This window comes from Pogoniulus pusillus, chromosome 11 (genome assembly GCF_015220805.1).
Source record: "Pogoniulus pusillus isolate bPogPus1 chromosome 11, bPogPus1.pri, whole genome shotgun sequence".
NCBI classification, from domain to species: domain Eukaryota; kingdom Metazoa; phylum Chordata; class Aves; order Piciformes; family Lybiidae; genus Pogoniulus; species Pogoniulus pusillus.
Genome location: NC_087274.1, coordinates 3,305,928 through 3,330,113, shown reverse-complemented (window position 1 = coordinate 3,330,113; position 24,186 = coordinate 3,305,928). Strand labels below are relative to the sequence as shown.

The 24,186-nt window shown below is 49.0% G+C and overlaps 1 protein-coding gene across 5 annotated transcripts in view; it reads left to right on the top strand.

The window, feature by feature from the left end:
• PRKCA (protein kinase C alpha) overlaps positions 1-24,186 on the top strand; it is a 242,300-nt gene that overhangs the window by 153,805 nt on the left and 64,309 nt on the right. For all 5 annotated transcript variants that reach the window (XM_064150617.1, XM_064150619.1, XM_064150618.1 and 2 more), the window contains 5 exons: positions 1,249-1,360; positions 2,067-2,195; positions 18,499-18,655; positions 18,744-18,878; positions 20,902-20,998. In XM_064150617.1, coding sequence (XP_064006687.1) covers positions 1,249-1,360; positions 2,067-2,195; positions 18,499-18,655; positions 18,744-18,878; positions 20,902-20,998 — 630 coding nt within the window. The remainder of the gene's footprint in view (positions 1-1,248; positions 1,361-2,066; positions 2,196-18,498; positions 18,656-18,743; positions 18,879-20,901; positions 20,999-24,186) is intronic.

Sequence of the window (24,186 nt, the reverse complement as noted above, 5' to 3'; positions counted from 1 at the left end):
GTGTCATTTCTACCTGTGCAGAGGTGATAGATTTGGCATGAAGCTTAGAATTAGTCCCCAAAAACCTCACATGCAGAATGCTTGCCAAAACAAAATAAACCTCCAAGAGGTTGGATGGGTGGGCAGAGGCCAATAGGATGAGATTGAACAAGGCCAAGGGCAGGGTTCTGCACTTTGGCCACAACAACCCCAAGCAGCACTACAGGCTGGGGCCAGAGTGGCTGAGAGCAGCCAGGAGGAAAGGGACCTGGGGGTGCAGGGAGAGAGTAGCTGAAGATGAGGCAGCAGTGTGCCCAGGTGGGCAGCAGAGCCAATGGCATCCTGGGCTGGCTCAGGAGCAGTGTGAGCAGCAGGACAAGGGAGGTTCTTGTGCCCCTGTGCTCAGCACTGCTGAGGCCACACCTTGAGTGCTGTGTCCAGTTCTGGGCTCCTCCATTGCAAAGAGATGTTGAGATGCTGCAAGGTGTCCAGAGAAGGGCAGCAAGGCTGGGGAGGGGCCTGGAGCAGAGCCCTGTGAGGAGAGGCTGAGGGAGCTGGGGGTGTGCAGCCTGCAGAAGAGGAGGCTCAGGGCAGAGCTCATTGCTGTATGCAACGACCTGCAGGGAGGCTGTAGCCAGGTGGGGTTGGGCTCTGCTGCCAGACAAGCAGCAACAGAAGAAGGGGACAGAGTCTCAAGTTGTGCCAGGGCAGGTCTGTGCTGGATGTTGTTAGGAAGTTGTTGTCAGAGAGAGTGATTGGCATTGGAATGGGCTGCCCAGGGAGGTGGTGGAGTCATTGTGCCTGGAGGTGTTGAATCAAAGCCTGGCTGGGGCACTTAGTGCCATGGTCTGGTTGCTTGGCCAGGGCTGGGTGCTAGGTTGGCCCGGCTGAGCTTGGAGCTCTCTTCCAACCTGTTTGGTTGTATGATTCCATGATTCTAGGCTGTTTAAAAACTAAATTAATCTTTTGTCCTGACCAACACCTTTTAAGGTCCCTTTCAACCTAAACCATTCTGTGAGTCTATGACATTAGGAACCAAGAGCAATGTACCTGCACCACTGTAGGTGCCACTGGAAGGGTTGTAAGTAAACTGCATGCTGGAGTATACTTATCTATAGCATAAGTTTCAGAGCTGGAAAGCTTTGGCTATTCCATGTAACACATTTGAGGTGTATAATCTATTAAAGATGTATCAGTCTTACTTTGTATGACTTGAAAATTCTCTTTCTGTGTTTTTTGATTGATTTGGGTTTTTTTTTCCTCCACCAGGATCCCAGAAGCAAGCACAAATTTAAGATCCACACATATGGAAGCCCAACCTTTTGTGACCACTGTGGGTCTCTGCTTTACGGGCTCCTGCACCAAGGGATGAAATGTGACAGTAAGTGAAGTTTTGCTATGTTAGCAAAAAGAGGATGATAGAAAGTAGGTTGAAACACTGAGCAACAGCTTTGTATTGCCTTTTTTTTCCCCCTTCCTGTAGAAAATGCCATTTGAAATGTCAGCTATTTCTATACTGTTATATTTCAAGTGGATATTTCAGTACTATAATAATATAGTGATGAAAATCACCTCCGTGGCTGAGAACATGATGTGGCTGAAGAGCCTTTGTCATGGCCTCTTTTGTTTTGGACTGGTCAGGCACTGCTGGAGACTGAAATTTCAGTTCAGTTGGTAGCTGAGGTCCAATCTTCAATTTGTCTCTCACTTGTCTTGGAAGTCTCCTGCCAGAAAAATCTGATAATCAATTTAAACCTAACTGCTTTCGTGGCTGATGCTGGCATGAATGCTCTGTTTTCTTAGTCATAGGCCCAGCAAGTCTTTATTCCATTTTCACTTGATCCTTGCACTTCATTACTGATATTTTTAGGTTCCTGAAGTAGATGATTTTATTCTCTGTGCTATTCACTGCCCGCAAAACGTCTTTGTAAGATGGGCAGTGGCAGTGGGTGTCATTCAGCTGCAAAACAAGCAGCTCTCATCTGAACATCCTGCCAGCAGTTCAGCAGGGTGATCTTGCTCGATGCTTGCAGTGTAATCACGTTGTTAGCTTCTCAGAGCTGTCTGAACCGTTTCTGTACCCGCAGCCTGTGATATGAACGTTCACAAGCAATGCGTAATCAACGTCCCAAGCCTCTGCGGCATGGATCACACCGAGAAGAGAGGAAGGATCTACCTGAAAGCTGAAGTCACAGGTGACAAGCTGGAAGTCACAGGTAAGCAGCTCACTTGGGAACTTTCACACAATGTCAGGGGCTGGAAAGGACCTCCAAAGCTCAGCCAGTCCAACCCCCCTGCCAGAGCAGGAGCACCTTGAGCAGATCACACAGGAACACATCCAGGTGGGTTTGGAGTATCTCCAGGGAGGGAGAATCCACAGTGCCCCTGGGCAGCCTGTTCCAGGGCTCTGTCACCCTCCCTCCTCATCTTTAAATGAAACTTCCTATGCCTCATTTTCCACCCAGTGCCTCTTGAGCTGGCACTGGGCATCACCCAGCAGAGCCTGGCTCCAGCCTCCTGCCACTCATCTTTATATAGAATCACAGAATCAACCAGGTTGGAAGAGACCTTCAAGCTCATCCAGGCCCAACCTAGCATCCAGCCCTAGCCAAGCAACCAGACCATGGCACTAAGTGCCCCAGCCAGGCTTGGCTTCAACACCTCCAGGCACGGTGACTCCACCACCTCCCTGGGCAGCCCATTCCAATGTCAATCACTCTCTCTGACAACAACTTCCTAACAACATCCAGCCTAGACCTGCCCTGGCACAGCTTGAGACTGTGTCCCCTTCTTCTGTTGCTGCTTGCCTGGCAGCAGAGCCCAACCCCACCTGGCTACAGCCTCCCTTCAGGTAGCTGCAGACAGCAATGAGCTGTGCCCTGAGCCTCCTCTGCTGCAGGCTGCACACCCCCAGCTCCCTCAGCCTCTCCTCACAGGACTTGTGTTCCATCTTTATAGCCATTGATGAGGTCACCTCTCAGTCTCCTCTTTTCCAAGCTAAAGAGCCCAAGAGCAGGTTTTGCAAATGTATAATGTAAGCTGTTGGGTTTATGTACTTGGGTCAGATGTTTCTGTGTTAAAGGTGGAGATGGAAGAGTTCCCTTCAGTGGGAGGATTTCATTCAAGGTGTCCTTGAATGAAGAATAACAGAAAAATGGCATCATTATGGTTGGAATAGATCTGTAAGATCACTGAGTCCCCAGTTTGAACCCAACACCACCATGCAACAAAGGGCCACAGAGATGATCAGAGGGCTGGAGCACCTCCTCTGTGAGCACAGGCTGAGAGAGTTGGTGCCGTGTAGCCTGGAGAATAGAAGACTGTGGAGAGACCTTAGAACAGCCTTTCAGTGCCTGAAAGAGGCCTGTGAGACAGCTGGGAAGGGACTTTAGACAAGGGCTTGTTTTGCTAGGACAAGGAGCAAAGCCTTTAAGCTTGAGGAGGGCAGATTTAGACTGGAGATTAGGAAGAAATTCTTTCCAGTGAGAGTGGTGAGACACTGGCACAGGTTGCCCAGGGAGATTTTGGATGCTCCCTCCCTGGAGGCATTCAAGGCCAGGTTGGATGAGACCTTGAGCAACCTGGACTAGTGGGAGGTGTCCCTGCCCACGGCAGTGGAGTTGGAAGTAGAGATCTATGAAGTCCCTTCCTATGGCATTCATACAAATAAACAGAAGAATGAAAGCTGTGGCAATAGCTTTAAAAGCTCAGGAATGTTAAGCAGAAAAATCCCTGTGATGCCAATCCTGTGTGTGGGAAGCAGCTCAGCAGGATAGCTTGCTGTGCAGGAAGTTAGCCATCATCTCCAGGACTTCCATCAGCTGAGGAGTTGTTTCCAGAGCCTTTCATAAACAAAGGCAACTTGGATTCAATTCCAGATATTACTCCCAGGGGCATTATAAATGAAAAACAAGCCCAAAAATCGCCACAATCTGGGAGGTTAAGGTTACCAAGTGTTAAGGAGGGGTTTGAGTCTGGGTGAGAGATGATGAGGCCAATGTAAAGGTTATTGAATAATTTGTTAGTGTATACAAAGAGAACTTTTCCCCCCAAACTTACATACAACTACCCCACACAAATTCTGTGGTGTGGTTGGTAAAACTGTTTTGTAGGATGTCTGTACACAGCCAAATTAAGCAACTTGGTAAAGGCTTTAGAAACTATTCTGATTAGAGAGTCTTGCAGCATAAACTGCTGCTGGTAAAGTCAGTGAAATCCTTTTAACAACTCCAATCAAGAGAGTTAGGGCACTCACTGGTGTAAAGTCTCAATATTTGCACTCCAATATATATGTATGTGATCTTTGATTACATTCATAGAATCAACCAGGTTGGAAGAGACCTCCAAGCTCAGCCAGCCCAACCTAGCACCCAGCCCTAGCCAAGCAACCAGACCATGGCACTAAGTGCTCCAGCCAGCCTTGGCTTCAACACCTCCAGGAACAGTGACTCCCCCACCTCCCTGGGCAGCCCATTCCAATGCCAGTCACTCTCTCTGACAACAACTTCCTCCTAACATCCAGCCTAGGCCTGTCCTGGCACAACTTGAGACTGTGTCCCCTTCTTCTGGTGCTGCTTGCCTGTCAGAAGAGTCCAACACCACCTGGCTCCTGAAGGGAGGCTGTAGCCAGGTAGGGCGTGGCCTTTTCTCCCAGGCAACCACCAATAGAACAAGGGGACACAGTCTCAAGTTGTGTTGGGGGAGGTCTCGTCTGGATGTTAGGAGGAAGTTGTTGTCAGAGAGAGTGATTGGCATTGGAATGGGCTGCCCAGGGAGGTGGTGGAGTCACCATCCCTGGAGGTGTTCAAGAGAAGACTGGATGAGGCACTTGGTGCCATGGTCTAATTCATTGTCTCGGGCTGGGGGATAGGTTGGACTGAATGATCTTGAAGGTCTTTTCCAACCTGGTTGATTGTATGATTCTTTGGTAAGGCAGTGTTGGATGAAGCCTTGAGCAACTTGGTCTGGGGGAAGGTGTCCATGTCCATGGCAGGGGGGTTGGAATTGGATGATCTTGTAAGATCCCTTTCAACCTAAACCATTCTATGAATCCATGAATTCTCCTTCAGTTCATGGACGTCTTGCCACACAATGCTCTCAAACTCCTTTTCCCCTAGTGTGGCATGGCCTATAAAATACTTGTTGACAAAGAATTCCTGTAGAATCCAGAGCTCTCTGAGCTGCCAAACACAATACCACTGCCTCTGGATTCAGGGAAGCAGGTGAATTGAATGTGCAAGAGGTTTAGGAGCAGCAGGGAAAACAATCACTGCCTGCCTGTTTGGTGTGAGCATTTGCTTTTATCTCTTGCAAGGGAATTACACTGTAGGTGTTCAACTCCTTCAGCTGAATTGCTTAATATCTCAGCTCTGCATTTTGGTTTAGTTGTTAATTAGTTCCTGCTGATCCTTTGCTTTGCCAGCCTTGATTGCATGCAAAACATTTGTGCTGCTAAACACAGACGTGCCACTCTGGTTGGCATCTTGCAAATCCCTTCCATGGGCAACTCACAGCATCACAGCATTAATCAGGTTGGGAAAGACCTTCCACGTTATCAAGTCCAACCTATGACCCAGCACCATCTAATCAACTAAACCACAGCACCAAGTGCCACATCCAGTCTCTTTTTGAACACCTCCAAGGGTGGTGACTCCACCACCCTCCCGGGCAGCACATTCCAATGTCAATCGCTGTTGTTATGAAGAACTTCTTCCTAACATCCAGCCTAAGCCTCCCCTGATGCAGCTTGAGGCTTTGTCCCCTCTTTCTGTCACTGCTTGCCTGAGAGATCAGCCCAACCCCACCTGGCTACAGTCTCCTTTCAGGTAGTTGTAGACAGCAATGTCTACAACTACCTGAAGGGGCATTGTAGCCAGGTGGGGGGTGGCCTCTTCTCCCAGACAACCAGCAATAGAACTAGGGGACACAGTCTCAAGTTGTGCCAGGGTAGGTATAGGCTGGATGTTAGGAAGAAGTTCTTCACAGAGAGAGTGATTGGCATTGGAATGGGCTGCCCAGGGAGGTGGTGGAGGCACCGTCCCTGGGGGTCTTCAAGAAAAGCCTGGATGAGGCACTTAGTGCCATGGTCTGGTTGATTGGATAGGGCTGGGTGCTAGGTTGGCCTGGATGATCTTGGAGGTCTCTTCCAACCTGGTTGATTCTATGATTCTATGATTCTATAAAGAGGTCTGCCCTGAACCTCCTCTTCTCCAGGCTAAACACCCCCAGCTCCCTCAGCCTGGGGAGCCCCAAACTGAACAGAGTACCCCACAAGGCAAAGGAGAGTCCACAACCTATCTGGGCAGGCTGTTCCAGTGCTCTGTGACCCTTGCAGTAAAGAAGTTCCATCTTGCCAGTGAGTCTGCCACACTCAGTGCTCATTCCTCCTGCACTTCTTCTATATCAGTGCTTTCTTTTGTAGCTGCTAGCTTGGGACTTGCACTACATCTACTTAATGTACTGCACTTGCATCAAATCAGCTTTTCACAGGAGCTGTCTTGAGTTTTGTCTTTTGAAACCCCTGAATTCCTGACCCTTTGGTAGCTGAGGCTGGGATGGAGATTTTGCTTCAGGCATAATGAAGCAGTTTTTGCTCTTCTCGATCTGTGCTTTTTGGCACTGCATTTTCTTCCCCCTGGTGCAAGTCAGAAGTTTTGTCACTCATCTTTACTTGTTGACCCATCTTAGAACTTGGGGCTCTTCTCAGTGAGTTTGTAGGTGGTTGAATCACAGTTTGGAGATTAATCTGAGTGGTTTTATTTTCATACATCCTCTGGTGAGCAAACAATAACCTTTGTGAGGAAAATCACCCCATCTGGTGCACTGACACAGAAAAAGCTGCCAGATTATTGAGATCCTAAACTGTGACCTCTGAGTTGCTGGCAGTTGGATTTGACAGCAGCTGACAATAAGGAGCTGCCCTCCCAGCACAGGCACGGGGAGGGTGTGAGTGACTCGCTGGCAGCTAATGCAGCCTTCTGCTACCAAAACCTTCTTTATATAGAGAGATGTGAGAGATGCACAGCCCAGAGCTTTCAGGGCAGGGTTAGGGCATTTATCTGAGCTGAAATAATCTAGAAACCCTGGGTTTATCCTTCAAGGATGCTTCAGAAGAGGAGGCAACCTGGCAATGATCTCTGCAGAGGTTGGGAGTGCACAGTAATCTCCCTGGGAGTGCTGCACTCCCTGCTGTGTGTTTTTCGAGTTACTGGTGCCTGTGTGAATGTTGAACCAGCTCATGGCACTGCATATTAATGTCCTGTCACACAGCTTGCTGGGGACAGATGGGGGAAGAGCCTCTGCCCAGCCAGTAACCAGTAATACAATCATAGGATCAGGCAGGGTTGGAAGGGACCACAAGGAGCAGCCAGTTCCAACCCCCCTGCCATGCCCAGGGACACCCTACCCTAGAGCAGGCTGCACACAGCCTCAGCCAGCCTGGCCTCAAACACCTCCAGCCATGGGGCCTCAACCACCTCCCTGGGCAACCCATTCCAGCCTCTCACCACTCTCCTGCTCAACAACTTCCTCCTCACCTTGCAGCCTGACTCTCCCCACCTCCAGCTTTGCTCCATTCCCCCCCAGTCCTGTCACTGCCTGACAGCCTAAAAAGTCCCTTCCCAGCTTCTTTTGGAGGCCCCTTTCAGATGCTGGAAGGCCACAATGAGGTCACCTGGGAGCCTCCTCTTCTGCAGCCTGCACAGCCCCAACTCTTTCAGTCTGTGCTCACAGCAGAGCTGCTGCAGCCCTCTCAGCATCCTCCTGGCCCTGCTCTGGACACACTCCAGCATCTCCACAGCCCTCTTGTCCCAGGGGCTCCAGAACTGGAGATGCTAACATGTCTCATGTTAACATGTCTCATCTCAGATGCTGAGATGCAAACATGCCTCTTAAGTGTATAAACACATAAGAATTGGCAATGTTATGGTCTTGAGACCCTTTTCACTGGATTTGGTAGAGCTTGTGTCGAGGTTTATGTTTTATTGAGTAGCTGCCCTGCCCACAAATGCCTGTTTTTTATGATGATCATTTCAATAATCTTCTTTTCCAAGGAAAATGCTGTTGAGATTTCCACAGGAAAATTGAATCTGGAGAACCTACTGCAGACACAAGAGCAAAAAAAGAAATCTGCCATCATCCCTAATGCTGTTTCAATGTTGGTGGGAGATAATATCTTAATAAATAGGGAGGAAGGAAGTGTGGTGCAACATGGGTTTGATTTCCATCTTGTTCTAGGGAGGAAATTCATCTTCTGTTTGTTGTGTGTAAATCACCCATGAAATGTAGGCATTCCAAGAGTTATTCCTGGTGTGTTGCCATCTTTTCCCCATCCAGGAAATGGGGTGTCATGAATCATAGAATCACAGAATCAAGCAGGTTGGAAGAGACCTCCAAGCTCATCCAGTCCAACCTAGCACCCAGCCCTGGCCAAGCAACCAGACCATGGCACTAAGTGCCCCAGCCAGGCTTGGCTTCAACACCTCCAAGGAGGGTGACTCCACCACTTCCCTGGACAGCCCATTCCAATGCCAATCACTCTCTCTGACAACAACTTCCTAACAACATCCAGCCTAGACCTCCCCTGGCACAGCTTGAGACTCTGTCCCCTTCTTCTGTTGCTGCTTGCCTGGCAGCAGAGCCCAACCCCACCTGGCTACAGCCTCCCTTCAGGCAGCTGCAGACAGCAATGAGCTCTGCCCTGAGCCTCCTCTGCTGCAGGCTGCACACCCCCAGCTCCCTCAGCCTCTCCTCACAGGGCTGTGCTCCAGGCCCCTCCCCAGCCTTGCTGCCCTTCTCCAAACACCTTCCAGCACCTCAACATCTCTCTTGAATTGAGGGGCCCAGAACTGGACACAGCACTCAAGCTGTGGCCTGAGCAGTGCTGAGCACAGGGGCAGAAGAACCTCCCTGGTCATTAGCAGGCACTGGTCTCAGCAGGGATATTTAAAGATGTTTTAGCTTGGCAAGGGAGGAATTACAGACTAGGAAAAAAAATCTCCTATCAGAAAGCCCTTTTTAGTGGCTAAACCTGCCTGGAAATTGGAAACTGTTTGAAAAAGCAGGATTTGTTTTGGAGGCAGCTGTACATGTGAGTCACAAAGCAGCTCCAGAAAGCAAGCATTCAGTGAAAGTTTTAATAAATCTTATCATAAATCTTTAATGAAAGCTGAGCAGCTTGGGAGGCAGCTTGGGGGTTTTGCATACAGAGAGCAGGAGCAGGCAGATGGGAAGAAAGGCTCTCCTCACTGCTAAGTAAAGCTTTCCCACTGTGATTAAAAGGAGAGGGATAAGGTCCTGGGGAGAAACTTCCTAGGCTGGGAATACAAGATCCTTTCTCCCTCACCTGAGTCATAGAATCATAGAATCAAGCAGGTTGGAAGAGACCTCAAAGCTCAGCCAGTCCAACTTAGCACCCAGCCCTAGCCAGTCAACTGGACCATGGCACCAAGTGCCCCAGCCAGGCTTGGCTTCAACACCTCCAATGACAGCAACTCCACCACCTCCCTGGGCAGCCCATTCCAATGCCTGGAGAAGAGAAGGCTTCAAGGAGACCTTGGAGTCACCTTCCAGTATCTGAAGAGGGCTAAGAAAAAGGCTGGGGAGGGACTATTGACAAGGTCTTGTAATGCCAGGATGAGGAGGAATGGGTTTAAAGTGGCAGAGGGGAGATTTAAACTGGATGTTAGGAAGAAGTTGTTTGCAGTGAGGGTGGTGAGACACTGGCACAGGTTGAGGGTGGTGAAACACTGGCACAGGTTGAGGGTGGTGAGACATTGTCACAGGTTGCCAGGGAGGTTGTGGAGCACAGAAGCACCCAATGTGATCAAAGATCACATTGGGTGCTTCTGAGCTCCACAACCTCCCTGGAGATGTTCAAGGCCAGGTTGGATGAGACCTCAAGCAACCTGTTCTAGTGGGAGGTGTCCCTGTCTATGGCAGGGGGTTGGAACTGGCTGAGCTTTGAGGTCCCTTCCAACCTAAACCATTCTATGATTCTATGATTTCCTGACACTTCATTGTAGGCAGCCCAAACCTCAACCATCTTTTGCAGCTAGCAAGCCATAGTCCTTTCCTTTCTTGTTGCTATCTGGCTTCCAGACAAGACCCTTTTGAGACTTGAAGCATCTTCTAAAAGCAGCAGTTCTCATGAATCTGAGAGATTTCTGCTCATCTAAGGTGACTGTAGGGAGGAAAAGGCTGGCAAGTAGTGCTTGCTGTGACTAGTAAAGGGTTTTATTATCAGCACTTAATATTAGGAGGGAGTTGTTTGCAGAGAGAGTGATTGGCATTGGAATGGGCTGCCCAGGGAGGTGGTGGAGTCACCGTGCCTGGAGGTGTTGAAGCCAAGCCTGGATGAGGCACTTAGTGCCATGGTCTGGTTGCTTGGCCAGAGCTGGGTGCTAGGTTGGACTGGCTGAGCTTGGAGCTCTCTTCCAACCTGCTTGATTCTGTGATTCTGTGATTGGCCAGGGCTGGGTGCTAGGTTGGACTGGATGATTTTGGAGGTCTCTTCCAACCTGCTTGATTCTATGATTCTGTGCTTGGCTAGGGCTGGGTGCTAGGTTGGACTGGATGGTCTTGGAGATCTCTTCCAACTTGGTTGATTCTATGATTGCATGATTCTGTGATTCAGGAAACAGGTAGGTGTGAGTCACTTTTGCAAAGGAGCTGAGTAACCTCACGCTGCTAATAATTCAGCTTTGTTAGGGGGACAGAAACAGCTATTTACTCATTTCCATGGTATCACAGGAAGTTATAAACCCACACCTGTGTGTGCCTTGAAACTTTTTGTCCCTAGCATCTCATGGCAAAAGTTCTGATTTTTGTCATCCCTCTCTCCAAGCTCCTCAGAATTGCTTCTCTGTGCAGAAAATGTCAGTTGTTCTCTGCCTGCCCACTCTCTCTTATTTAGATGTTTATTTCAAGTATGAATACCTAAGAAGCAGCTCTGTGTTTCCTTATGTCTTCATACTATTCCTGGGCAAGCAGGCATCCCAGCTTGGCTCCTGGGTGGGTGCTGCTGGAGTATAAGTAGCACAGAAGAGCTCAGCCATAGGACACCGTCAGATGGTCTGCATTTTCTGCTGAATAAACATTTATCAGCTCATTTTCCTTACCAGTGAAAGGGGGAAATGGCACATTTTTTTTCCCTAGGGCAAGTTCACAGCTTTGGTTTTAGTTTTTTTTCTTTGGAAGGAGGTTCTGGCAGGGTTGGGTTTGTTAGAAGCTTCATTGTCTGCTTCTCTTCGCTGTCTTTTCATCTCTGTGCTTTCTCAGTCCCTGCTCAGAGGCTAATCTGGACAAAATGTTGGGAAATCTAAGTTGCACCAGCTGCTTTGCTCACTGCAGCAGTCATAGAGTCATAGAATCATAGAATCAACCAGGTTGGAAGAGAGCTCCAAGCTCAGCCAGGCCAACCTAGCACCCAGCCCTGGCCAAGCAACCAGACCATGGCACTAAGTGCCCCAGCCAGGCTTGGCTTCAACACCTCCAGGCACAGTGACTCCACCACCTCCCTGGGCAGCCCATTCCAATGCCAATCACTCTCTCTGACAACAACTTCCTCCTGACATCCAGCATAGACCTCCCCTGGCACAGCTTGAGACTGTGTCCCCTTCTTCTGTTGCTGGGTGCCTGGCAGAAGAGCCCAACCCCACCTGGCTACAACCTCCCTTCAGGTGTTGTAGACAGCAATGAAGTCTGCCCTGAGCCTCCTCTGCTGCAGGCTGCACACCCCCAGCTCCCTCAGCCTTTCTTCATAGGGTTTGTGTTCCAGGCCCCTCACCAGCTTTGTTGCCCTTCTCCAAACACCTTCCAGCACCTCAGCATCTCTCTTGAATTGAGGGACCCAGAACTGGACACAGCACTCAAGGTGTGGCCTGAGCAGTGCTGAGCACAGGGGCAGAAGAACCTCCCTTGTCCTGCTGCCCACACTCCTAGCTTGGTGTCATCTGCAAACTTACTGATGCAGGACTCAGTCCCCTCATCCAGATCATCAATAAAGATGCTGAACAGGTTCTCACACTTAATAGTTATGACATTAAACTGGCAAGTGGTGCTTTGGGTTTCTGCCCAAGTTACACTCCGAGCAAAGCTGAACTGTATCTCACTTCACCCATGCCTGAATGAGACTTACACATCTATCACAGTGTTGAGTCTAATTAGCTGCAATTACACAGCAGTAAGAGCTTGCTTGCTGTCATCCCAGCTATGGCAGAAATCAGCCAAACTCAGCTGCTTTATTTTTTTAGAGATACATTTTCAGTTAACTTTTTCTCTCTCAAGTACACAGAAGAGTTGGTGCCTTAGATGGAGAGGGGAAATGTCTTGTCCATCTTCTTGTAGAAGTCTGACACATCCTGGTAGCTCAGTGTAGTCTTAAAGATATGAAATACTCAGATCCTGATTCTTTCAAAGCATTGTCTTTATTGGTGATCTGGACCAGGGGATTGAGTCCAGCATCAGTAAGTTTGCAGATGACACCAAGCTAGGAGCAGGTGTGGAGATGTTGGAGAGTAGAAGAGCCCTGCAGAGGGACCTGGCCAGGCTGGATGGGTGGACGGTGGACAGAGGCCAGTGGAATGAGATTGAAGAAGGCCAAGTGCAGGGTTCTGCACTTTGGCCACAACAACCCCAAGCAGCACTACAGGCTGGGGCCAGAGTGGCTGAGAGCAGCCAGGAAGAAAGGGACACAGTCTCAAGTTGTGCCGGGGAAAGTATAGGCTGGATGTTGTTAGGAAGTTGTTGGCAGAGAGAGTGATTGGCATTGGAATGGGCTGCCCAGGGAGGTGGTGGAGGCACTGTCCCTGGAGGTGTTCAAGAAAAGCCTGGCTGAGGCACTTAGTGCCATGGTCTGGTTGACTGGCTAGGGCTGGGTGCTAGGTTGGACTGGCTGATCTTGGAGGTCTCTTCCAACCTGGTTGATTCTATGATTCTATGGTCTGGGGGTGCTGGTAGAGAGTAGCTGAAGATGAGGCAGCAGTGTGCCCAGGTGGGCAGCAGAGCCAATAGCATCTTGGGCTGGCTCAGGAGCAGTGTGGGCAGCAGGACAAGGGAGGTTCTTGTGCCCCTGTGCTCAGCACTGCTCAGGCCACCCCTTGAGTGCTGTGTCCAGTTCTGGGCTCCTCAATTCAAGAGAGACATTGAGGTGCTGGAAGGTGTTTGGAGAAGGGCAGCAAGGCTGGGGAGGGGCCTGGAGCAGAGCCCTGTGAGGAGAGGCTGAGGGAGCTGGGGGTGTGCAGCCTGCAGCAGAGGAGGCTCAGGTGTAACCTGAAGGGAGGCTGTAGCCAGGTGGGGTTGGGCTCTGCTGCCAGGCAAGCAGCAACAGAAGAAGAGGACAGAGTCTCAAGCTGTGCCAGGGGAGGTCTAGGCTGGATGTTAGGAGAAAGTTGTTGTCAGAGAGAGTGATTGGCATTGGAATGGGCTGCCCAGGGAGGTGGTGGAGTCACTGTCCCTGGAGGTGTTGAGGTAAAGGGTGGATGAGGCACTTAGTGCCATGGTCTGGTTGACTGGGTAGGGCTGGGTGCTAGGTTGGCCTGGATGATCTTGGAGCTCTCTTCCAACCTGCTTGATTCTATGATTCTAAGTCTGACACATCCTGCTAGAATAGGGTGGTCTTAAAGAGAAGGACCACTCAGATCCTAATGCTTTATAAGCATCATTTAGCCCTGGTATCATCAAGGTTGTTTCCTCAAGAAAAGAAGTGCTAAGTCAATTGACAGAAGAGACACCTGAAGGTAGTAATTGTGCAGACAAGAGTGCAAATGGGTCAGGTAGCCTGAAACAGGGAACGAGATAATGACTTGTTTGGCAGCCTGTATTTAGTGTGAGTTGTAACTTTCCCCGACTGTCTTTGATCTTCTCTTTTTCTTGTATTTAGAGGCTTTCCCCTTTGCTCTCTGTTTGCTGCAGAATAGAAGAGGTAGCCTTACACATGCTGCCGCATCCCCCTGCTGTCGGCGTCGTTTCCTAGGCTCAGCAGCATCTCGCAGAGCTAATCAGTGATGGCTTTCTCCAGGGAGCTCTCCACAGCAGAGCCTTGGAGGATGGCTCTGCATCCACTCCACCCAGCCAATTTCTGGCAGTTCTACTTGGTGCCACACTGAGCATCTCCAGTTAGAATTCAACTAGAAACAGCCAGGCTGGTCCTGTTAAAATTGCTGTTAAAACCAATCTAACCCCAGTAAGATGCAGTGATTTCATTGGAGGAGTTTTAGTGGAAAACTTCCTTGTGTGTATTTCTGGGAAGCCACAGGATACACAGGGAGTTCTGCAGTAGAGAAAGAGCAATCAGAAGACAGGCTTTAGAGTCATAGCTCATGTGCCTAACCTGGCAGTGCAGGGGCAGGTGCCATGCACAAGAAGATGAAGATATCCCCTGCAGCCCTGCAGAGTAAGCAAAGAACATTTTCATAGATCCATAAAAGAGTCAGGGGATCATTAAGGTTGGAAAGGACCTCTTAAGACCATCAGGTTCAACTGGCAACACCAAGGCTGCTAAACAGTGTCCCTTTCTTTGATGTGCCTCAGCTCCTTTATAAGTCACAGAATCATAGAATGGTTTAGGTTGGAAGGGACCTCAAAAATCATCCAGTTCCAACCCCTCGCCATAGGCAGGGACACCTCCCACTAGAACAGGTTGCTCAGGGTCACATTCATAGTCTTGAACACCTCCAGGAAGGGAGCAGCCACAGCCTCCCTGGGCAACCTGTGCCAGTGTCTCACCACCCTCAATCTGTGCCAGTGTCTCACCACCCTCACTGAAAAGAACTTCTTCCTAACATCCAGTTTGCATCTCCCCTCTGCCACTTTAAACCCATTCCCCCTCGTGCTGTCATTACAAGACCTTGTCAGTAGTCCCTCCCAGCCTTCCTGTAGCCCCCTTCAGACAGTACTTCAAGGTCTCTTTGAAACCTTCTCCTCTCCAGGCTGCAGAGCCCCAACTCTCTCAGCCTGTCCTCAGAGCAGAGCTGCTGCAGCCCTCTGAGCATCTTGGTGGCCTCCTCTGGCCTGGCTCCAACACTTCCATGTCCTGCTTGTGCTGGGAGCTCCAGAACTGCTCCCAGGACTGCAGGTGGGGTCTGAGGAGAGCAGAGCCAAGGGGCAGAATCCCCTCCCTTGCCCTGCTGCCCACACTGCTCTTGCTGCAGCCCAGCACAGGGTTAGTTGACTGTTGCTGAAGAGTTGGCCTCTCCTGCTCTAAATAATGAGTACATAACACATGATGAAACTATCTGTGTGCCTTGGATGCCTTTCAGCCTCTGTGCTGAGAAATTAACAGGTCAAAATCCTGGGAAGGTCTATGTTGATTTTCCTTCATAATAGGAAACTGCCATTTAAATCTGGAGGGAAAAGAGGGAAGTGCCTTGAGCAAACAGTGACTCTCTGTGGCTGTAGATCCTGACAAGGATGCCCCTTTTTTGCATTAGCTGTGATTGAGGTCTTAAGTGACTCTCAAGGTCAGGGTTTTGCAGGAAGTGCTTTCTCTCAAGAAATATTAGATGGCTTCAGGGTTGATCTTTCCTAAACTTCCTACCTGGCAGTAGATAAATTGTAAAAGCCCCTGTGATGCTGAGGCTGTGAAAGCAGTAGCTGAGGGCACTGTCAATCCAGAGTAATGGCTCCAGTGACTCACTCTAAAATCCTGCCTTTCCTTCCTGCCTTAGGATCTGTGTCACCCCCAGGGCTTCTTGTGGTTTTTTTTTCCTTCCAGGAACAATTCTGATCTTAAAGTATGAATCTCACAATGGTACTCCCAAATGAAAGCTGTTTGCTGCCCAAAACAAGCCCAGAGCATTACTGCTCCCACTGGCTTTTGAATTGCACAATTAGAGCCCACAACTGATGAATTTCCTCACCTCTGGCTCAGTCACCGCAGTTGCTCCCAGCACAACCAGTTTAAGTGGGATGGGATCTCACAGCCATGTGGAAAGTTCACCTCTTCTTCTGAGGTTCAGCAGAGGCTGATGGCTGAGTTGGTGTTAGCACAGGGTGAAAGCTGAGATGTCACCTCGATGTTACTGACTTTACACTGATGCTCCCCAGGAGGGAGGAGAGGGCGGAGGTGCTGTCTGTGCTCACGCTCTGCAGCACTCCACCCCCCTGCAGTGACTTCTGAACCATCTCACAGAGCCCACAGCTGCTGCAGGGTCTCCAGTCAGACTGAAAGGGCCTGATAAATGCATCCATAGCCCCCCTGCTGCCTGTCTGCCTGGTTCCAGTTGGGCTGTGGCAGTCCCCTGTGCAGGTTGCTGCCTCTTCTCGCCTCTCTCTTTGGCAAGGCACCACAAGATGCATTAAGTTGCTTGGGGCCTTCTTTTGACATGGTAAAAATAGAAGAGCTGCAGTAGCATCTTGGTGAAGCTGAAGTTAAACTTGTCTGCCCTGTGCTTTTGCTTTGGGTGCTGTTATGACACAGTGCTCTCATAGAATCATAGAATCAAGCAGGTTAGAAGAGACCTGCAAGCTCAGCCAGTCCAACCTAGCACCCAGCCCTCTCCAGCCAACCAGACCATGGCACTAAGTCTCTCATCCAGACTTGGCTTCAACACCCCCAGGGACAGTGACTCCACCACCTCCCTGGGCAGCCCATTCCAATGCCAATCACTCTCTCTGCCAACAGCTTCCTCCTAACATCCAGCCTAGACCTACCCCGGCACAACTTGAGGCTGTGTCCCCTTGTTCTGTTGCTGGTTACCTGGGAGAAGAGGCAACCCCCTACCTGGCTACAGCCTCCCTTCAGGTAGTTGTAGACAGCAATGAGGTCTGCCCTGAGCCTCCTCTTCTGCAGGCTGCACACCCCCAGATCCCTCAGCCTCTCCTCATAGGATTTGTGTTTCAGGCCCTTCACCAGCTTTGTTGCCCTTCTCTGGACACCTTCCAGCACCTCAACATCTCTCTTAAAGACTGGATGGGGCACTTGGTGCCATGGTCTAGTTGACTGGCTAGGGCTGGGGGATAGGTTGGACTGGATGATCTTGGAGGTCTCTTCCAACCTGCTTGATTCTATGATTCTTGAATTGAGGAGCCCAGAACTGGACACAGTACTCATGGTGTGGCCTGACCAGTGCTGAGTACAGGGGAAGAGTCCTTAGAGTCAGTGGCTCCAGGTTCTTTTGTCGTCTTTCCCACGGCTGCTTCTCCCCAGAACAGAAGAGGGAGAGCAGAAAAACATGCCTGGGCAAGCCAGGATATGTAATAAACCTATTTGGGGCTATCAGGCCTACCACAACATGCTTACAGCCATTCCATCTGACAGCTACTGAGCCACCACGCCAAGGGAAGGTTAGCATTAGCTACCTTCCACTGAGGGATTGTAGCAAATAACCTCCCTTCAGCAATCCTGTGTGATCTGGCTGATAGTCAGCCCTGCAGTTGTATAACCTAAGACAGACGAGGAAATAAAAGCAAAAGAATTGCTACCCACTTAAAAATTTATAGTGATGGATTTGGACATTTAATCATTCCCCTGCAGGAGAAGAGCTGCCTGGGAGCTGCAAGCCGATGGTGAATTGCTCTTCTCTCCTTTCTCTCCAGCACTCCTATAAATGTCACTAAGTGCAGCCTTCCTTTACAACAAGTAGTTTCTTCCTCTCCAAGCCTGACAAGTGGGTTTCATGCCTTGCTGGTTTTATCTTCCAGCACAGAATCATAGAATCATAGAACCAACCAGGTTGGAAGAGACCTCCAAGCTCAGCCAGTCCAACCTAGCACCCAGCCCTAGCCAAGCAACCAGACCATGGCACTAAGTGCCTCAGCCAGGCTTGGCTTCAACACCCCCAGGGATGGTGACTCCACCACCTCCCTGGGCAGCCCATTCCAATGCCAATCACTCTCTCTGCCAACAACTTCCTTCTAACATCCAGCCTAGACCTCCAGTGGCACAACTTGAGACTCTGTGGTTGCCTGGGAGAAGAGGCCAGCCCCACCTGGCTACAATGTCCCTTCAGGTAGTTGTAGACAGCAATGAGGTCTGCTCTGAGCCTCCTCTTCTCCAGGCTAAACAACCCCAACTCCCTCAGCCTCTCCTCATAGGGTTTGTGTTCCAGGCCCTTCACCAGCTTTGTTGCCCTTCTCTGGACACCTTCCAGCACCTCAACATCTCTCTTCAATTGAGGGACCCAGAACTGGACACAGTACTCAAGGTGTGACCTGACCAGTCCAGCACTGATCCTTGGGGCACACCACTAGTCACAGCTGCCAACTGGATGTGGCACCATTCACCACCACTCTCTGTGCTCTGCCATCCAGCCAGTTCTTGATCCAGCACAGAGTGAATCTGTCCAAGCCATGAGCTGCCAGCTTGGCCAGGAGCTTCTTGTGGCAGACAGTGTCAAAGGCTTTGCTGCAGTCCAGGTAGACTCCATCCACAGCCTGCCCCATATTCACCAGGCAGGGAACCTGATCATAAAAGGAGATCAGGTTGGTGAGCATGTCCCAGTAACTCTGCTTTGAGGTGTTACTGCTTTCCTGACAGTGGTTTGTAGCCCTGTGCACTTCAGCTGTGGTTTGTGTTGGCAGTGCGGGAAGCCAAGAACCTCATTCCCATGGATCCGAACGGACTCTCAGATCCTTATGTTAAGCTGAAGCTGATCCCAGATCCCAAGAACGAGAGCAAACAGAAAACCAAAACCATCCGTTCCACCCTGAACCCAGACTGGAATGAGTCGTTCACATTGTAAGTCAGAGTGCCTTTGTGTGCCTGTGTTGCATCGTTTGCTTCAGCCCTGCCTTGAGAACTCCTCCCTTCTTTCTCTCCCTTGCAGTAAGCTGAAGCCTGCAGACAAGGATCGACGGTTATCCGTGGAGGTCTGGGACTGGGACCGGACAACCAGGAATGATTTCATGGGATCTCTGTCATTTGGGGTGTCAGAGCTTATGAAAATGCCAGCCAGTGGATGGTAAGAGTTCCTGAAACTCTAGTGTGGCCAGCAGGGCCAGGGAGGGGATTCTCCCCCTCTACTCTGCCCTGTTGAGACCCCCCTGGAGTCCTGCATCCAGTTCTGGAGCCCCTGGGACAAGAGGGATGTGGAGATGCTGGAGTGTGTCCAGAGCAGGGCCAGGAGGATGCTCAGAGGGCTGCAGCAGCTCTGCTGTGAGCACAGACTGAAAGAGTTGGGGCTGTGCAGGCTGGAGCAGAGGAGGCTCCCAGGTGACCTTCTTGTGGCCTGCCAGGATCTGAAGGGGTCTCCAAGAACGCTGGGGAGGGACTTTTGAGGCTGTGAGGGAGTGCCAGGACTGGGGGGAATGGAGCAAAGCTGGAGGTGGGGAGAGTCAGAGTGGAGGTGAGGAGGAAGTTGTTGAGCAGGAGAGTGGTGAGAGGCTGGAATGGGTTGCCCAGGGAGGTGGTTGAGGCCCCATGTCTGGAGGTGTTTGAGGCCAGGCTGGCTGAGGCTGTGTGCAGCCTGCTCTAGGGTAGGATGTCCCTGGGCATGGCAGGGGGGTTGGAACTGTCTGCTCCTTGTGGTCCCTTCCAACCCTGACTGATGCTATGATTCTATGGAACGAGAGAAGGAAAGGATACAGCCCCACACATTTCAAACCAGTATTTTCCTTCTATATCATCTCCCTTCCTGGGGGCTTTTCATTGTATCTCGGGCCCTAAATTCACTCAAATGTGAGCAAAGCTAGGAAATGTGAGGCTATATATAACAAAGGAGGGTAATAAAAGGAGTGTGGTGCTCATGCAGAACTCTGCTGGAGCCAGGAGCTGCTGCTAGCTCAATTCTGTGTACACAGCCTTGTGATAGGAATGTTATTTTTACCTCAAATATGATGTATTCATTACTAAGTGTATCATGTTATATATAGCTCTGCAACTTCAAACTGCACGGGAGCTGCTTTCAGCAAGTGCCTTCTGATTGTCTACCAAGCCAGGGGTTGAACTCATCTCTTAGAATCACATGGAAGGGACCACAAGGAACTCATCTCTCAGAATCATATGGAAGGGACCACAAGGAACTCATCTCATAGAATCATATGGAAGGGACGGATGTGGCACTTGGTGCCATGGTCTAGCCTTGAGCTCTGTGGTAAAGGGTTGGACTTGATGATCTGTGAGGTCTCTTCCAACCTTGGTGATACTGTGATACTGTGACCACAAGGAACTCATCTCATAGAATCATATGGAAGGGACCACAAAGATCATCTAGTTCCAAGCCACACAGTATCACAGTATTATTAGGATTGGAAGAGGCCTCACAGATCATCAAGTCCAACCCTTTACCACAGAGCTCAAGGCCAGACCATGGCACCAAGTGCCACGTCCAATCCTGCCTTGAACAGCCCCAGGGACGGCGACTCCACCACCTCCCCGGGCAGCCCATTCCAGTGTCCAATGACTCTCTCAGGGAAGAACTTTCTCCTCACCTCCAGCCTAAATCTCCCCTGGCACAGCCTGAGGCTGTGTCCTCTCGTTCTGGTGCTGGCCACCAGAGAGAAGAGAGCAACCTCCTCCTGGCCACAACCACCCTTCAGGTAGTTGTATACAGCAATAAGGTCACCCCTGAGCCTCCTCTTCTCCAGGCTAACCAATCCCAGCTCCCTAGATCAGCCTGGCCAGAGCCTCATCCAGCCTGGCCTTAAACACCTCTTCTCAAAGAGAGGATTCATGAAAGAATGTTGTTTTGGGGTACAGAAACAGTGGAAACAGGGTTTTTTACAGGGTGGATGTCTCCCATCATGCCATAGGATGGGTGGGAAGAGTTCCCTTGTCCATTAAATTGCCTTAGTAGATACACTTAGGTTTAAAGATCTAACTGTAAGTTAAATATATTCTGGTTTAGTCTGGTTTAAATCCTTTGAGATTAGTTCTTCACATACCTGTGGCACTGACACAAGCAACTCAATCAGATTTGAAATCTATCAGGAACAAAGCTGCAGAGTCACCTTCTTGGCTTGTCTTCTTTGGGCTTTCTCCCACAGGTACAAGCTGCTGAATCAGGAGGAAGGTGAATATTACAATGTCCCCATCCCAGATGCTGATGAGGATGGAAACGCAGAGCTGCGGCAGAAGTTTGAGGTGAGGGTTAAACACAAATGGGTGCAGCTCTGTCTTACACTACACACATTTTGCACTTGGAAAGAAAAAAAAAAGAAAAGAAGTGCACTTGCAAAACGTTTTGCACTTGCAACATCTTGCACTTGAAAAAAGGAAGCCTGTTAAAAGCTGTCTGTTAGAGTCTGTGTTTCGTGCCGGCTGCCGCAGCAGTAGGCTCCTTTGGGCTCCTTGAGGATGGACCCAATGGTTTCATTCAGCAGTGGTATCATTTTGCTGACATTGTGGCACTTAAAAAAGGGTTCTTTTCCAATGATTTATCTCAAGTATATGCAATGATTCCAATGTCTTTTGGTGCTTGCTGCAGCATCTACTAGCTGTTACCGCTGGTATCTGTATTAAGGTGACAAATGGACCCCTCAGAGTCAGATTCACTTCAGATCGTTTCACTCTCGCTGCCTTTTGGTGTTTAAAGAAAACATTTACAGTGTTAATCACTGTTTGTAGCAGGTTGGCATCTGAGATTCTGATCTCTTTAACGTGGATATGGAAGTTTTTAAGGATGGAGAGGCAGGGCTGGTTGCGAGCAGAAAAGAAACCCTCATACTTACTGCAGTCTTCCTGCCTTGTGGGGATGCAGGTTGGAGCAGGTGGTAGCCGCAGGCATGGTCTCACCGTGCTGTGCAGAGCAGTTGCTCCTTAATGAGCAGACTTAGCCAGCAGCTCTGCCTCTTCTGAGGGCTGCAGCTGATGCTAACAGCAAAATACTTGCTGGCCGTTAACCCCAGCAAGAGGAAAGGTGTAGTCTGGAGAGGAAGGCATTTGGTTAATGGTTGTACTGGATTCAGCTCGTCTGACTTGACTGCTTTTTCCAGCTGCATGCACAGTATTGGATTTGAAAGAGTCCAATCTCCACTGTTGTTTCTTTTTTGGTCTGGTTGAACATTTACTGCTTTAGTGGAGTTGTTTGTCCACAAAGAAAATAAAAACAAAGTAATTCATGTACCTATTGTGCATAAAGAAACACTTAACACCTGCTCCTTTCAACCTGAAATGGCCATTCTTTATGTTCACCATCAGGCCCAATCCTACACTGTTGTTATAAAAGATGGGTTAAGCCAAGAAAGTGAGGAAAATCAGCACACGTTCAGCTTTCCAGGAAGAAAAACCAAAGGTGCATCCATTTCTCCTGAACACATTTGGACCAACTACCATACTTTTGCCTGCAGCATGAACTATGAGTTCCTTTTTGGCTTGGTTTTGGTTTGTTGTACAGTTGAGAAGTATTTGAATCTCCATTCCATTTTCTTTCCTTTGCAGTTGTGATCTGAGCAGTGTGGGTTTTGTCTTGCTGCACTAGGTCAGCTTCTAGGCAAGATCATATTTGCTTTTTTCCTTAGAAAGGATAATTTCAAAAGCAGGGTTTTTTTTCCACTCCCTGCGTGCCTCTGTGCAATATACAGAGCCTGGAATTCAGTGGATTTGTGTGTGTTGGTGACAGAGGTGTAGAAATCCACCTGGATTTTTCTCAGGGCAGAGCCAGCACAAAGAGAAATGACTAAATGGATTCTTTTTAAATGTCAGTTATTAGATGCAGTGTATTTGCAATCTCTTAGGTGGTTTTTGTTTCCTTCATCCCACTATGAATATGTTGGTTGCAGTCAGGGTTTGTCTGTGTCCTGCAATGAAGTGGAGCAGAAATCCTGAGAGCTTGAGTTGTGTGATGCTACTGGACTGGCTCCCAGAAATGGCAGCTTCATATAGGGTCAGCTCTGCCTCAGAAACAATTAGTCTGTCTCAAAGACTAATTAGTTGAGCTTCAGCACTGTGTCTTTGAGCCTTTCCTTGTTCTGGAGGTAGCCTGGTTGATGCTATTTTAGTGGCCTGGATTAATCAAGGAAAGGGAATAGGTTGTCAGTAAGCACAGGGTCTCCTGGAATATCATTTACAGAGCTGCATAATGAGCAGCTTTAAAACTTAGTGATGCTGGATGGGAAGATTAGGAGCCAAACAAAACTTGTAATTAGAACTAGACCAATGCTAATGCAATGCAGTGTTGAGAGGCTTCAGAATCAACAGCTCACTCTCTCTCTCTCAGATTTTAACCCATCAGAAGGGAAGCAGCACCCTCCAAGTAATGTCCTGAGTTGGTTTCAAGGGGAATGACTGCAGTGGCTTGTGAGAATTAACAGCACAGATGTCTAAATGGTGGTATCTCACTTAATAGCTATTCTGGTATGGCACCTAAGTGGTGCTGATGATGCTCTACATTCTTCTTCTTCTGGTTAGTATCCTGGTGACACAGTCATTTTATTTTAGCTACCCTATACTAAGGAAAAAGTAGATGGCACTGAGAAGCAGGCTGCTATTTGTGATTTAGTGACATCATCTACATAAATATTTCCCCCTGTTCTGAATTCAGCTCTGAAACCTTACAGGAAGAGGATTGCAGATCTTGAGTGCCATTTTACTAAGGGAGTGTATTTGTCAGGAAGATTAAGAACAGAGATAACCCAAGAGAGCATTCTGGGCTATCTTCTCATTTATCAGTTACAGAAAAGAGTAACTTCAGAGCCTTGCTAATCAAGTCTGTATTCGTGCTGCTTGCTCTACTTTTCACTGTATGACAGTGTGATTGATATCCAAGCTGCCCTGATTTAATCTCCAGTACAAAATGGCAACAATTTCTGCCAAAAATACTGCATTACAAATAGCAGATGCTCAAAATGAGTGATGGTGGTCTTCAGAGTAAAGAGCTTCACCCAAACCTGAGCTAGGCAAGAGTAGAGAAACTTCAGGGTGAGAATTCCTTTGCTTACACAAACCTGAGCTAGGCAAGAGTAGAGAAACTTCAGGGTGAGGATTCCTTTGCTTAATATTGAGCCAGAAGAAGAATCTTTTCAGGGTATAAAAGATCAGGGAACTGGTAGGTGTGAAAGAGGCAAAATTAAAGCCCCAAATCTGAAATATTCATAGTGCCAACTTTGCCTTTGTAGAATCCTAGAATGGGTTGAGTGAAATGACCTTAAGATCAGAGAACTGGTCGGTATGAAAGAGGCAAAATTAAAGCCCCAAACCTAAAATATTCATAATGCCAACTTTGCCTTTGTAGAATGGGTTGAGTGAAATGACCTTAAAGATCATCTAGTTCCAAGCCCCCTGACATGGGCAGGGACACCTCCTACTAGACCATGTTGCTCATAACTAGACCA